A 15,670-nucleotide genomic window follows, 5' to 3' on the forward strand; every position below is an offset into this window, starting at 1 on the left:
AAAGCAGAACTAGACAGACATTTAGAGTGAGTGGATTGGGTGAAATGAGAAGGGCATGTGCTGTTTTTTTTTTTTCGGCTGATGCTATATAAGTTTGCCTTCTTGCATCTTGTGCCTTTGCTAATGCTCTTGTGTTTGAGGTTTTCATTAAAAAATAAATAAAATTACCAGCAAATCTATGATCACTAAACAGAGAAGGGCTTGTGGTTTTCATGTCATTCTGGAAGCAGAGTTACTCAGTAATTTTTTTGAAATTAGTTTTAAAATTTGCACCGAACTTCAGTTTTCATCAAAACTTATGAACAAGGTGTGGACCTATTTTCCTGATCACAAGACACTTTTGTCCCTGGAAAATGTTTCCTAAACTTTTTCCTTCATCGTATGGTCTAAAAGTATACTAGTTGCATGCAGCAAGAATTTGTTTTTAGATCAGACTCTAATATTGCTCTCACCTAGCATATGGGAGTGTGGATTTTTGCATGTTTCACAAAAACTCAGTCTTTGTTCCAAAGATAAGATCAGTAAATACTCCACTTCTTCCAAATATCCAAAGAGATTCAAGAAATATACAGTCAGCAGTGCCTGTGATAGCACTTAAGATGATGCATTCTTTGAAGAAAGTGAACATTCAGATCATAGTATTAGTAGCGAAGGCTTATCAGCAAATTTTTGTGATTCTAGAAACTGATATTTTGTTTGGTAACCACTTATGAATTTTGTTTTTGATGGATGCAATAAAATATTTTTATCAAAATTTAACTTTAAAACTGGATGCTCCTTATGGTCCTAAATTTTTTTTTTTTTTTAGTCTGGGAAATATGGTAATTCTGCTGTCCATAAATATTTTAGCACGAGGATTAGCCTATTCTACTTTATTATTTTTTTAAATAATAAACTCAAAAATGCCTTTATTGTTGACAGTATGTTATATACTGCAATAATTACACTCAAACACCAGCCAAGCGATTAAAAATCCAGGTAGAGGTCGAAAACAAGTGAACAATATTTTTAATTGCTTGGCTGGTGTTTGAGTGTAATTATTGCAGTATGGAATTTCCCAGCCCCATAGGCCTGTTTGAAAATATGTTATTGTGTATCAGAGAAATTTTGTATAAATTTGTTCATTTCATTGTGCTTGTCCTGTTTTTGTTATACAGGGTTGTTAAAATTAAAGTATCCCTATAGTAGCTAGTAGAACTCGCTCCAGAGCCCTCTACATTTTCTATTCAGTACGAGTTCTAGCTCGTACTGAAGAGAAATTTGGTCAACAGGTACAATAAAGTATGTGCTCGCCATTTATTGGAAAAAAAAAATTAGTTACAAAAATTTTCCACTCTATGGCATGTAACTATCTTAATTACGATTATGCAAATAACTTACTTTATTTTCCTAATTGTAAGTTATTGCCACAGCGCCACTACTCAGCTGTACTGTACTGTACATATAAAAGCAAAGCAGTCTCTTCAAAATCATACAGTAGATGTTTGCCTGCACTACAGCAGAAATGTCAACAACGTTGCAGGAAAAGGTGCTATTAATGAAGTTGTACTATCAGAATAGCAACAATGCAGCTGCGGCTATCAGAGAATTCCATCATCAGAAGCGCATAAAGTGTGGACCTATGACTGTTTGTGCTGTCCGCAAAATGATTGCGAAATTTGAAGTGACAGGACATCTTGGTGTTCAACCAGGTAGAGGTCGAAAACAAGTGGACTCCTCTCGTGTTGAAGATGGTGGCTATGGTTCAGGCGTTGCGGTACTATCCGTACAAGATGCACATGCTACAGCTGCTAAAGCATGATGATGCCGATATTCGTTTCACATATGCACTTCAGTTTCTGGTGCGAATGACAGTGGATATCACTTGGCCATGGAATATTCTTTGGAGTGATTAAGCCCACTTCTGCTTAAATGGACAACTGAATACACACAACTGTCGAATTTGTGCAGCAGAAAACCCTCGAGTTATCAAAGAGGTCCCATTGCATTCTCCAAAAGTGACAGTGTGGTGTGGATTTATGGCCACATTCATGATTGGGCCATATTTTTTTGAACAGGTAACATTGACTGGATCCTGCACCTGTTCTGTCACTGGACAGCGATATTATGAAATGTAGGCAAATTTCGCAATACCACAGCTGCAACAACAAGGGTTCCTTCAGGATACCATATTCATGCAAGATGGTGCACCACCCCACATCCACCGTTGTGTCCAAAGATTGCTATGGCAACACTTTATTGATGAACGGATCATCAGCCATTGTTTCTAGACATCTTGGCCACCCCGATCACCGGACCTCACCCCATGCGACTTCTGGTTGTAGGGTTTTTGGAGAACCAGGTGTATTGGGCAGGATGTTAAACTCTGGCACATCTGAAGGACAGCATTAGAAGTCATGCTGGCTATTCCAGTTGACACGTTAAGTTCTGCTGTAGAAAATGCTGTTCTTCGAATGGAAACTGTTGCTGACCAAAATGAAGGACACATTGAACAATTGTAGTGCTGTTCAAGTGATTTGTATTACCACAGTGCCATATAGTGACAAATTTTGTAACTAATTATTTTTTTTTCCAATAAATGACGACCGCATTCTTTATTGTACCTGTTGTCCAAATTTCTCTTCAGTGCAAGCCTTAGAACTCGCTCCAGAGCCCTCTACATTGGGATACTTTAATTTTAACAACTCTGTATGTACTAAGCATATTATATCCTTATATATAATATCAGTGCATAAACCTGTAATAGAAAACGAAATGCAAAAGGCATGATTTCTTATGGGTTTAGGTAATTAACTATATAATATCAGTGTAAATACACAATAGTTTACCCATAAATTTGAACTACGTATGTAGTGTAAAAGGCATAGTTTTAATTGTATCTCATATTGTGGCTTCCTTCACAACGAGATAGCTGGTATTGCACTATTTCAAATAAATAATGCTTCTCTAGTAGAGAAGACTGCTTTTATTTATTTTCAAAGGATACTACCACCCCAGATGATCGTTTTGAAGATCGTCTGGGTGGTGGTATGAGATGCCAAATGGTTTATTCACCATTTGGCATCTCTCATTGTGGAAATACCTTCGCAACTGTGATGGCATGTTGCATTACCAGGGTACCTGCTCACCCACTCTGGTAATGCAACATGCCATCACGGTTGTGAAGGTATTTCCACAATGAGAGATGCCAGATGGTGAATAAACCATTTGGCATCTCTCATTGTGGAAATACCTTCTATCCCACCGATGATGAAGCCAACTAGCTTTGAAATGATAGTCTGGGTGGTATCCACTGAAAATAAATAACAGTAGTCTTCTCTACTAGAGAAGCGTTATTTATTCGAAGTAGCGCAATACCAGCTATCGTCATTGTGAAGGCACCCACGATATGAGATGCAATTAAAACAATGCGTTTATACTACATGTGTAGGTCAAATTTATAGGTAAACTATGGTGTATCTACACTAATATTGTATAAAATTATCTAAACTGATAAATTGTCTTGTGCATTTTGTCTTCTAATAGTACTAAGGATATAAAAAAAAAAAAAAAAAAAAAAAAATGCATTATATTGATTTCTTAATGGAATTTTGTAGAGCAGTAATTTAGCTTTGACAGATTAAAATATACTTTCTATTAAACTTTGCTTATAGCTTGAAATGACTCAGGAGAATTGGCCCATTGATGATACATCGAATTCATGGGAAAGAGCATGGACTACAAATGAAATGAGAAAGAATAGTACAAATTGGACACTAGCTGGTGATGCTGGAGTATGTTTATTTTTTTTATTGTAAATCATTTAAGTACATGAGCATGATGTTTATTAGAGGTTAAATACTTTCTTAGCAGGTGTTGTTATAATTATTTCTTATAATAGCCGCACTAGTAAGTAAAAATATCCCACTCTTTATTGAATCAGAATCAGAATTCTGATATTCTGATCCTTTATTATCTGTCAAGGAAATTCAGAATGATGGATCAGTTCCGTAGCAGTGAACTTCGTTTAAAACCATCTCAGTAAGTGTGGACAGCTGTGGCCAAAAAAATCCTTGGGATATACTTTCCTGACCCCTTTGCTTGTAACATTTTATGAACTGTCAGCATAATGTCATTTCAATATAATAACCAATTTTTATCATTCTCCTGGGAATTCACTATAAAGAGCTTTGTGTGTGCATGCGTGCATGCACACACACACAGGGGTTCCTATTTTAAATAATTCTGGCACAACCAAAAGATATAGAGCAGTGTGGTCTTATTCAGATTATTATGTAACTCCAAAAGTTTGTTCTTCATACACCATTCAGTACACCTTAATGTGTGCCCCCTTAGAAGCCCTTAGAACATCAAGGCAAAATTCCACATCTTGCCAAGTACAGGCCAGCTTATCAACACTCACAGGCTTGACTCCCTCAGTTATCCTTATGTGAAGAGTTTCAGTGTTAGTAATGGGTATTTTGTACACAATACATGAGGTGCCCCATAGGAAGAAGTCTAAAGGTGTGATGTCAGGGGAAGCGTGAAGGCCAGGCAATTGATCCACAATGCACCATCCATTTACCAGGAAACGTTTCATCCAGAAAATGATGAACATTTGCACTCCAGTGTGGAGGTGTGCCATCCTGTTGAAAAATGATGAATGGCTGCAACTCTTGCAGGTGAAGGATTGCAGTGCTGTAGCATGTCGAGATTAATATTTCCTGTGATGCTCTTCACACAAAAAAAAAAAAAAAAAAATGGAGTTATCACACTATCATGCTTGAGCCCACACCAAATGTTTAACTTGGAGCTATCACGAACGTCATGCGGATTTTTGGAACCACATATCCGAATGTTGTGGCAATCCACGTGTCCAGATATGTGGAAAGTAGCTTCATCAGACACCTTCTTTAGGTGTTACTTGTCTTCATCAGTTTAAGCCAACATGGAACAAGTGAATGCATAGTGCTGAGGAAGGTCATTTTGCTGCAAAGCTTGGACAATTTCTGCTTTAAACGTAATCATAAGTAACCAAGTGAGGCACTCCCGATTTGGGGCCCTAGAGCAGAATAAGCAAGTGCAAACTACTCTGGTTCAAAAGGAGTTAGTTTTATTAGGAGGAATCCATTGTCAAGGAAATGAGAAATTTTTTTGTAATAAGGATAGGTGGACTAGAACTAGGGTATATCTACCAGGGTATATCTATTAATGATGCCACCAACAGACTGTCAGATTTTAAGGGGGGATAAACTGAATATTATTATCCATGCGAGGACTAATGACATTAAGCATGCACGATCTGACGATTTGTTAGACAAATATAGGACCATGCCGAAAAAATTCTGTGAGTTGGATCACAATGTCTGTGTCTGCAATTCTGCCCATGCACAATAGAAGGGATTATATGCTAAAAGCCTTGTGGATTAACTTAAGACTTGAAGGACTCTGCAAGGCTTTTGGAGGGAAATTTCTAACAGTTTGGCCCGCACTTGTAGGTAGAAGGAATCTGTTTTGTAGAGGCAGGATACATTTAAACAAAGGTGGTGCAAGAATTTTTGCCAGTGTTGAGTATACCTTAAAGGTTCGGGGAATCTGCTATGGGGGACAATGGTAATATAGATTTGCATTTATCTGATAATATTGGTCAAAGTAACACTTGAACATACCTCAAGGGTTCTTGTTTGTTACTGCAACAGAACATATTAGCAAGATGTTCTGAGGGAAGAAACCTTTCAAATGGGTAGTTAATGTCAGGGATGCGAGTTTAAATAACTTTAAGGGGTGTGTCAGGGTAGTTAACTACACAAGAACGCTAAATCTTAATTATTTATTTATTTTATATTATTATTTTTTTATGTGAACCCCAAACACGAGAGATATTAGAACCTATAGTACTTAGTACCGTGCTTGGGTTGGAGGTTGAGAAGACGAAAGAAGATATTTGTTGACATTGGACTTGAACTTCTGTAGATTGTAATTTTCAGGAAATACGTATGAAGGCAGGTTGTTCCAGAAAACGGCAGTTGAATGAATAAATGAGGAAGATGAAAAGTTGGTTCTGTGGGTTTGAAGTTGGACAGTAAATGGATGTTGGCTGGTGGCGGCACGTGTTCGGACTGTTTTGAAAGAGAGAGCGGGAATTATAGAAGCCAATTCAGAAGAACAGTGCAGTGCCCATGGAAGTATCTGTAGAAGAGGCATGCAGCAGAAACAGTACGTCTGTGAGAAAGCGAGTGGAGAGACTCTGTTAGAGATGAATCATTAATTAACCTAACGGCCCTCTTCTGAATGGAATCAAGAAGCCTGAGAGAGGTTTTGGGGGCACCACCCCAGATGTGGGAACAATATTCCATGGCAGTGCGGATTTGCAATTTATACAGAGTGAGCAGCTGTTTGGAAGAAAAGTAACGCTGAGAGCGAAAGAGGAAACCAATTTTTTTAGATGCAGAGGAAGCAATATTTGTAATGTGCTTGTGCCAAGAGAGATTAGAAGTCAGGGTAATCCCCAAAAGAGATGTATCATTTTGCCTAGAAATCGGAGTGTCACTAAAGATAAGCATAGGAGCAGAAGAATCCTTTTTGCGAGATATAAGACAAGACTGAGTTTTAGAAGGGTTGAAATCAACTAAGTTGTCTTTGCCCCACTGGAGAATTACCTGAATATCGGCATTTAAGGAATTGGTAGCAGATTTTCGAGAAGTTGAAGCTGATTGAGCAGGACAAGGTTTCTCAAAATGGAAAGTTGAATGCAATGTGCTATCATCGGCAAAACTATGGATAGGATTTCCAGTCAATGGAAGAAGGTCATTGATATACAAGAGGAAAAGAGTGGGGGAAAGAACTGAACTTTGGGGGACACCGGCATTAGTGGAGTTGTTAGAAGACTGAGAGCCATCTACTATCACCTTCAGTGAGCGATCAGAGAGAAAACTGGATAACCAATTACTAAAAACAGTTCGCAAACCATAAGATGGAAGCTTATTTAGAAGACCTTTATGCCAAACACGATCAAAAGCCTTTGAGATGTCAAGAGCAACTACTTGTGTTTCACCAAACCTTTCCATTGAATTAGGCCATAAATGGGTAACATAAGCCAGAATATCACTAGTGGATCGACACTGACGGAATCCATACTGGCGATCGTTGATCAGAAGGAAGGTTTCTAGGTAATTTAAGAATTGGCAGTTAATGATTTCTGCATTACTTTAGAAAGAGTAGAAGTAATTGCAACGGGATGATAATTGGATGGGAGGGATTTGTCACCCTTTTTAGGAACTGGCTGGATATGAGCAAATTTCCAAGCAGAAGGAAAAACACCTTTGGAATAAGAAAGTGAAAAAAGGTGGCAAAGAATAGGAGTAACAGGAGCACAGATTTTGAGAACAAGTGGAGAAATACCATCAGGACCTGGAGCTTTCTTAGCATCAATATTCATCAAAATCCTTCTGATATCCTTTTGAAGAAAGACCACAGGAGGCATTGAATGGAGCATTTTTGGGAATGGTGGGAGGTGTTTTACCAAGATCATTAATACATGAGCTGGAAGAAAAATGGGATGCTAGCAGGTCAGCTTTATCCTTGGCTGAAGTGACAACAGAACCATCTGGTTTGGACAGAGGTGGGAGCAGAGATGGGCAAAAGTTGCGGCCAATAGCTTTGGCAAGAGACCAGAATGCTCGGCTACCATTAGGGCAAGAAGCAAGTTTTCTACTCTTAGTCTGTTCAATCTCTAGTTTGGACTGATTAATAACTGCTTTACAATTGTTGCGAGCTTTGGTGTAGGCAGAAAATGAAACTGAAGAATTAGAAACAAGCCAATTACGATTCTTCTCTTGAACAGCCTTAGCACGTTTATTGGAAAACCAAGGTTTAGATAAAGGACGAGATTTTAAAGTGGAGTGTGGGATAAAGGATTCCATTCCTGCAAGAATAATTTCACTGACACAATCTGAGCAAACGTTGACATCAGAAGTTTTGAAACAGTAATCCGACCAAGGAAAAGAAGAAAAGAATTCTCGCAGGTCATCCCATTTTGCATTCTTGTAATGCCAAACAACACGAGATTGGGAATAGCCATGAGATAAAGGTTCCGTTGGAGAAGAGACAATCACAAAGTTGTGATCTGAAGTGCCTAATGGACCTCTCACTTCGACCGTGTACTTAAAAGGGTTGTTTGTGAGAAAAAGATCAAGCGTATTGGCTGTATGATTAGGATTGTCCAGTATTCTTGTAGGTAAATGAACAATCTGTGCTAGATCATTAGTAATTGCAAAAGCCTCAGCATCTCGACCTGCTGGGTCGGTGTGACTAGAAAACGGAAGCCAGCTGGAGTTGTGAACATTAAAATCACCAAGAAAAATTACCTCACTGTTAGGAAAGTTGGACTGGAGAAAGTCAAGTTGCAAAGAGAGGAAGTCAAAGAGCTCCAAGTGATTAGTGGAGTTGGGAGGTTGGTAGAAACAACAGATGAATTTGACACAATGAGGTAGAGAGATTTTAAGCCAGAGAAGATCAAAGAGAGGAGATTCCAAATTGCCAAGCCTCTGACGGGGAATATCAGAACGGACATATGCACAAGTACCACCTTTGAGGCGAAAGGAATCATACAGCGAATAATTTGGGCATCTGAGATGAGCAGTAGTTGAAATTATACGGTACTATCAGAAGTTTCATCAATAAAATGAGCGAATGGACAGAGAACTTAAGTAGTTGAGACCTACATTAGCAGGTCTTGACTACTCAAGTTGTCTGTCCAACTGTCTAATAAAATTTTGAGACTTTAGGACCTCCACATATTTTTTTTACTCTGTCATATAATAAAATGAGTGCATTCGAACTGCTGGTTAGGGCAAGTAATGCTGACATAATAGGGCTTACAGAAATGTGGTGCCACCTGGAAATAGGGGATGATGAGTTTCAGTATGGTAAGTACAGTATAATGCGTTTAGGTACGATAGCGAAGATAGAAATGGTGCTGGGGCCATGCTTCTTATCAAAAGCAGCCTGAATACAACAAAAGCTTTCCCAGATATTGGTCAAAGTAACACTTGAACATACCTCAAGGGTTCTTATTTGTTACTGCAACAGAATATATTAGCAAGATGTTCTGAGGGCAGAAACGTTTCAAATGAGTAGGTAGCTAAAGTCAGGGAAGACGTTTCGCATTCTAGTACAGAATTTGTATGGTGTGAGATAGGTGGAAGCAAAGGTATAATGAGAATGGGAGTAATCTACAGACCAGGTGATTGTGAAGATTATAATGAGAACCTCTACCTGCAAATGGAATGGGCAAGTAAGCATCAATGTCTTATTGCGAGCGATTTTAATTTGCCTCTAATTGATTGGAGCAAATGGAAAGGAAACTCCACATGGGGGACAAAATTTTAAAATCAACTAGATGATTGTTATTTGTATCAACATGTCAGGGAAAGAATTAGGGAAAAGAATACTCGAGACCTCGTCGTCACCCATGAACCAGATGACATAATAGGGCTGACAGTAAAGAACCAGTAATGGAGTTCTACCGTGGACGATGAGGAACGAGAGGTAGCAGTAGTTAAATGCAAAGGAATGGGTTATAATTTCAGAAAGGAAATTATGAAGGCTTAAGGTGCTACATGGGATCTCTATTAACTGGGTAGATATCTCACAGAGCAAATACAATTGAATTATGGTATACCTTTAAAACACTAATCACAGAAGCTTTGAATGCTTATATACCATTAAAAAAATATTCCTCAAGGAAGAATCTAAGTTAGCATTAGCATTAGAAGAGGCATATGATGCAAGAAAGCAAGCTTATGCAGCATCAGCCAAAAAAAAAAAAGAAGAAAAAAATGCTCCCATTTCACCCCTCCATTCGTTCCAAATACCTGTCCAATTCAGCCTTAAATTTATTTAGGCTATCAACTTCCACAACAAAGGATGCAAGTCTGTTCTACCAACCAACCACCCGCTGGCTAAAGGCAAACTTATGCACATCTATCCTACATCGGTCTTTCCTTAATTTGAATTTATGTCCTCTCAGGTGATTAACGTGAGCACGAGGAAGAATCCCATCAGCATTGAGCATGCTGAAACCATTCAAGGTCTTATAAACCTCAATCAGATCACCTCACAGGTGCCTAGTCTCCAGACACTGTAATTTGCAAAACTTAAGCCTTTCTTCATAAGAGCAACCCTTTGTTCCATTCACTAATCTTGTTGCCCTTCTCTGTACTCGTTCCAACAGCTCTACATCCTTCCTAAAATGAGGCCTACACACCTCTATACAGTACTCAAGGTGTGACCTGAACATTGCCTTATACAAGGGGATAATAACCTGCTTACCCCTGCTAGAAAAATTCCTGTATATATCATTGACAAGACACCGCCGACCGGGCTAGCTGGGTGGGTAAAGTACCTGCCTGACAACTCAAAGGTCGCGGGTTCGAATCCCGACTCGGGCTTGGATCAATGTACTGCAAAAATCTTGGGAGGTGCATTATGGCCACAGAAGCCGATGCACCAACAACTGCCAAAAAAAAAAAAAAAAAAAAAAAAAAAAAGATAACACACCATGAGCTATTCTTGCAAACCGTCTGCACTGTCAGAAAACTTCATATCTACCTGCACAATTACCCCAGGTCCTTTTTGTTCTCTACCACTGTCAGTGTAGTACCACAGAGTTCATACGTTACTCTGGGATTACTGCTTCCCATATTTAGTATTTTACATTTGTCAATGTTAACCTTCATTTGCCACCTCTCAGCCCATCTGCTCAACTTTTCTAGATCCTGTTGCAGCAGGGTACTGTCATTAGTGTCCTTAACAACCCTGCCGACCTTCGTATCGTCTGCAAACTTGTACATTAAGCTTGATATACCATCATCAGTATCATTTATAAATACAGAAAACAACAATGGACTCAACACCGAACCCTGATTAACTCCACTAATAACAGTAGTCCACGATGAGCAGTGTCCATTGATTACCACTCTCTGTCTTCTCCCACTCAACCATCCCTTTATCCAAAGCAGAAATTTGCCTCCAATGCCACACTGCTCCAATTTGTTCAGCAGTCTTCCATGGGCAACAGTATCAAAAGCCTTTCTAATATCCAAATATATGATATCAAAGTTATTCCCTGCATCCAGTTCCTTTGTGACCACATCATAGTATCCAATCAGATTGGTCAGGCAAGACTTTCCCTTAACAAAACCATGCTGTGTCCGAGCTCTAACTGAAGTCTTGTCTTGATGATCCTGCAGTGCTTCTTTAACCAGTCCCTCCATTAATTTTCCTGGAACAGAAGTTAAACTAACAGGTCTATAATTACTTGTGCTGCTGTTTGATCCTCCTTTGTGAATTTGGGTCACATTTGCACATCTCCAGTCCATGGGTACATCCCCTGAGTCCAAAGCAGCTGTAATAATTATGGATAAGGGTTTGCTTACTTCCTTTGCTGCCTCCTTTAATATAACTGGATAGATCCCATCCATTCCTTGTGCCTTTTTTAGTTTTATCTTCAGCAATTTCTCCTTCACTTTCCTCTCAGTTATTACAAAATCATCTAGCTCACCTCTGACATTCCCCTCCCTGAATAACTCCTCATGTGTGAATATAGATACAAAATACTCATTTAGTTTGTTAGCCACCTGAGCAGGATCATCAACAGTTGAACCATCAATATCCAGTGGACCAATCTGATTCATCCCTTTCCTTCTGGAGTTTACATAGGTAAAGAACTCTTTGTTGTTTTTCTTTGCACCCTTTGCCAAAGATTTCTCATAATCTGCCTTTGCCTGCCTAACCTCCTTTGTAACTTGGTTGCATATCAACTTGTATCTATCATAGGCTTCCCTGTCACCGATTAATTTATATGTATTCCATGCATTTTTCTTCTCTGCCATATGTCTCATTAGTTGATCTGACATCCATTTAGGCCTAAACCTTGAACAATATTTCTTAGTTGGTATGGAAAGCCTAGTAGCATCCAAGATAAATTCTTTGAATGCTTCCCATTTTGAATTTGCTGTTGGTAACATCATCAGTTGGTCCCACTGTATAGAATTTAAATACTGTCTCAGACCATCATAGTCGCCTTTACGAAAGCAAAAACCCTTCCCTTTACCTCTGATGGTAGTTACCTCCTTGAGTAAATCCCACTTCAGCACACTGCGATCACTGCCACCTAGTGGTTCCTTTACCTGCAGATTCTTAATGCATGAAGAATCACTACTGATAATCAGATCAAGAGTATTACTCCCTCTAGTTGCCTCCCGAACATACTGGTGTAGAAAACAATCATCCAATAAATCCACAAAAGCCTTGCTAGTGTGTGAGTGACCAATCCACAAATTCCAGTCAATATCTGGGAAATTAAAATCCCCCATTATAAGACTCTCTGATTTACTGGCCCATTTATTTCCCTGTACAGTATCTTATTATACTCATCAGAGTCATTAGGTCTATAGCACACTCCTACTCTCAATTTTGATCTCCCAATGCTTATGTCACACCAAACTGACTTGACACTGCACTATCCAGCAATGTCCACTGGCTTCACTTCCTTGGATTTTGTGTTTCTTAACTAATAGCATAACCCCTCCTTCCTTCCTGTAAACATGTTTCTCCCCAAATTCCAGTTGTGCATTCCTTATATCTGTGTGACACCCCTGGCCTTATATACCTTATATATCTGTGTGACACCATTAGATACCCCAGCTGAATTTGCAGATGAACTCAACAGTTACTTTGCATCGATATTTACAGAAGAAAAACCCATTGTGCTAATGAGATATTTTGGAAGTGAAGTTGAAAAAATCTAATTAATGATGTTGAAATTTAACATGTTAATTTAATGGGAAAACTTTTGAGCCTGCAGGCCAGTAAGGCTCCTGGTGTTTATTATTATTATTATTATTAACTATATGGTGCAAGGAAGTCCGAGGCTTATGCCACACCTGCCAAAAAAAAAAAAAAAAAATTCATGAGTTACTGAGAGAGAGAGAGTGTGTGTGTGTCAAAAGTGGAAGGGAATCATCAAGAAAGAGAATAAGCCTCCTGGGGTTGATGGCATATACTCTGTAATCATAAGGGAGGCATCAACTGAATGCATTGAACCATTGAGGTTCATTATGAGAGCATCACTGGACTTGGAAGTGATTCCATCGGCTGGAAAATTGCCAATGTTTCCCCAATTCGTAAGGGCGGTTCTACTAGTAAAGTGGGAAATTACCGGCCGGTCAGTATAACATCAGTAGTAGGGAAAATCATGGAGACAATGATCAGGAGTGGAATTCAGGATAATTTAGATAGAAATGGAATTCTGATGGATACTCAGCAGGGTTTTGTAAAGGGAAAAGCATATTTAACTAATCTGGTTAGTTATTTTGACTGGGTCACTCGAACTGGGCTTTGGGCATAATTTTCATATAATTTATTTGGATTTCAGCAAAGCATTTGACTCAGTCCCATATGAGCAGTTACTTTGCAAGCTGGAACAGGTTGGAATCGCAGGGAAAATCCTTAGATGGATAGTTGGATGTCTTTAGAGCAGGAGGCAAAGGGTTGTGATAAATGGTTATTCCTCAGATTTGTTTGATGTAATAAGTGATGTAATAAGTGATGTAATAAGTTTGATGTAATAAGTAGTTCTAATACCAAGGATTGGTATTAGAACTACTAATACCAACAGTAGTTCTAATACCAAGGATTGGTATTAGAACTACTGTTGTTTTTGATTTTCGTAAATAACATCAATGAAGGGATAGAGGGCATGATGCCTAAATTTGCTGATGATGTAAAGATTGGAGTAGTTAATGGTCACTCCCAAGTAGAGCTTCTTCAGAGTGACCTAAATGGTCAGAAAAATGGCAGCTATGCTTTAATCCAGAAAAGTGTAAGTTATTACACTGGGGGAACAGTAACCCAAAATAACTTATACACTTGGTGGAGCCGGTAGGTGAGGAAAGGGACTTGGAAGTTATGATACGGTCAGACATGAAGTTCTCCTTGCATTGTAGACAGGTTGCAAGGAAGGCCTCATGGTGTCCTATCGATGATTTATCAAAAAATTGCTAGTAGAGATAAGGATGTCATTATAAGGCTATTGTTAGACCACGCTTGCAATGCTGTGTTCAAGTATGGAGACCACACCTAAAAAAAGACATTGTGCTTCTTGAAAGGGTTCAAAGACAAGTAACTTGCCTGATGAGATCGCAGAGCTTGGAAACTAGGCACCTTAGAGAAGACTTGATTGAGGTGTTTAAGGCTTTGAGAAGCATAAGTAAAATGAATGAGAACAAAATTTTCACTCTTATAAATGATTCTATAACTTGGGTCCATAATTTCAAGTTACAGGGGGAGATGTTTGACTGGATTGCAGCAAGTTTTATTTTAGCCAGTGAGTTATAAATTACTGGAATAAGTTCCCTACATATGTGGTAGAGGTTGACAGTTTGTGGAAATTCAGAGGTCAGTTGGATAAACACATTGGTTGTCTATTTCCTTTTCACTTTTTAATTTTTATTTTTTTTTAAAATTTTCTTATTTTTTTTATTTCATTTATTTGTTTATTTTTTATTTATTTAAAAAAAATTAATTTTTTTTTGTTATTTTTTTTTGGCTGGTGCAGCATAAGCCATAGGTTTCCTTGCACCCTGTGGCCATTGCTAATACTAATAATTTGTGCATAATTAATTACATAATTAATTAAATATGATTAATTAATTGTATTACTTAAAAAAAAAAAAAAAAAAAAGGTAAACTGCAGCCATTATCAACCCACTGCAGAATGGAAGCCTCTTCAACAATTCATGCTGAGGGAAATGGACCAAAGTCTGTCACGCTGGCTTAGCACGGGTTTACAGATTGACTGTATTTAGCAGTCAGGGGCGGGCTTGAACCCTGGTCTATTCAAAGAGCGTGTGCTACTGCGCTCCTGATCACTCGGCTACGGAGGCCTTACAGAAGAACAACCCTTTGTGTTAATGAGATATTATGGGAGTAAAGTTGAAAAAATGTAATTAATGATGTTGAAATTTAACGTGTTTATTTAATGAAAAAACTTTTGAGCCTGCAGGCCAGTAAGGCTCCTGGGGTGTATTATTATTATTAGCAATATGGTGCAAGGAACCCTGAGGCTTATGCTACACTATCCAAAAAAAAATGTATAAATCATGCATATTAATTAAATGCATGATTGATTAATTACATAAAATTAATTTAATTACAATAATTAATTAAATTACACAATTTAATTACAGTAATTAATTAAATTGCATAATTTAATTACAATAATTAATTACTTGTGCACATAATTTGTGCATAAAGACAATTGATTATGCAAAACTCTATGGGTTGTTGATTTTGTCAACTGCAGTTCATGCATACAACAAAGCATCGACTTTTGAGAACTGCACATGCTTGGACATTTTCATTGGTTTCCTTGATGTGTGGCCCCTAGTGCCAACTATTTTCCAAGTGATCAAATGATTTAAAGTGATTCTTTAGTGCGTTTTTCCATTATATAGGTTGCCCTGTGTTTATAACAGTTTATTTTGCAACGATTCATAATAATGACTGTTTTGAAACCAGAAGACCAAAAATATCAAAAAACTATAGAAAAATGTGAAACTACAAATACTGGATACGATGTAAAGAAAGAAAACTACCAATCAGCGATGAGAGCTATCCCCGTCTACCA

General features: G+C 38.2%; 1 protein-coding gene across 4 annotated transcripts in view; it reads left to right on the forward strand.

Moving 5' to 3' along the window:
• Positions 1–15,670, forward strand: part of FAM21 (Family with sequence similarity 21) — a 1,354,861-nt gene that overhangs the window by 56,246 nt on the left and 1,282,945 nt on the right. For all 4 annotated transcript variants that reach the window (XM_090388854.1, XM_090388862.1, XM_090388870.1 and 1 more), the window contains exon 2: positions 3,654–3,773. In XM_090388854.1, the coding sequence (XP_090244980.1) occupies positions 3,654–3,773 (120 nt within the window). The remainder of the gene's footprint in view (positions 1–3,653; positions 3,774–15,670) is intronic.

This window comes from Mastigoproctus giganteus, chromosome 2 (assembly GCF_048544385.1).
Source record: "Mastigoproctus giganteus isolate SK-2022 chromosome 2, ASM4854438v1, whole genome shotgun sequence".
Lineage (NCBI taxonomy): Eukaryota > Metazoa > Arthropoda > Arachnida > Uropygi > Thelyphonidae > Mastigoproctus > Mastigoproctus giganteus.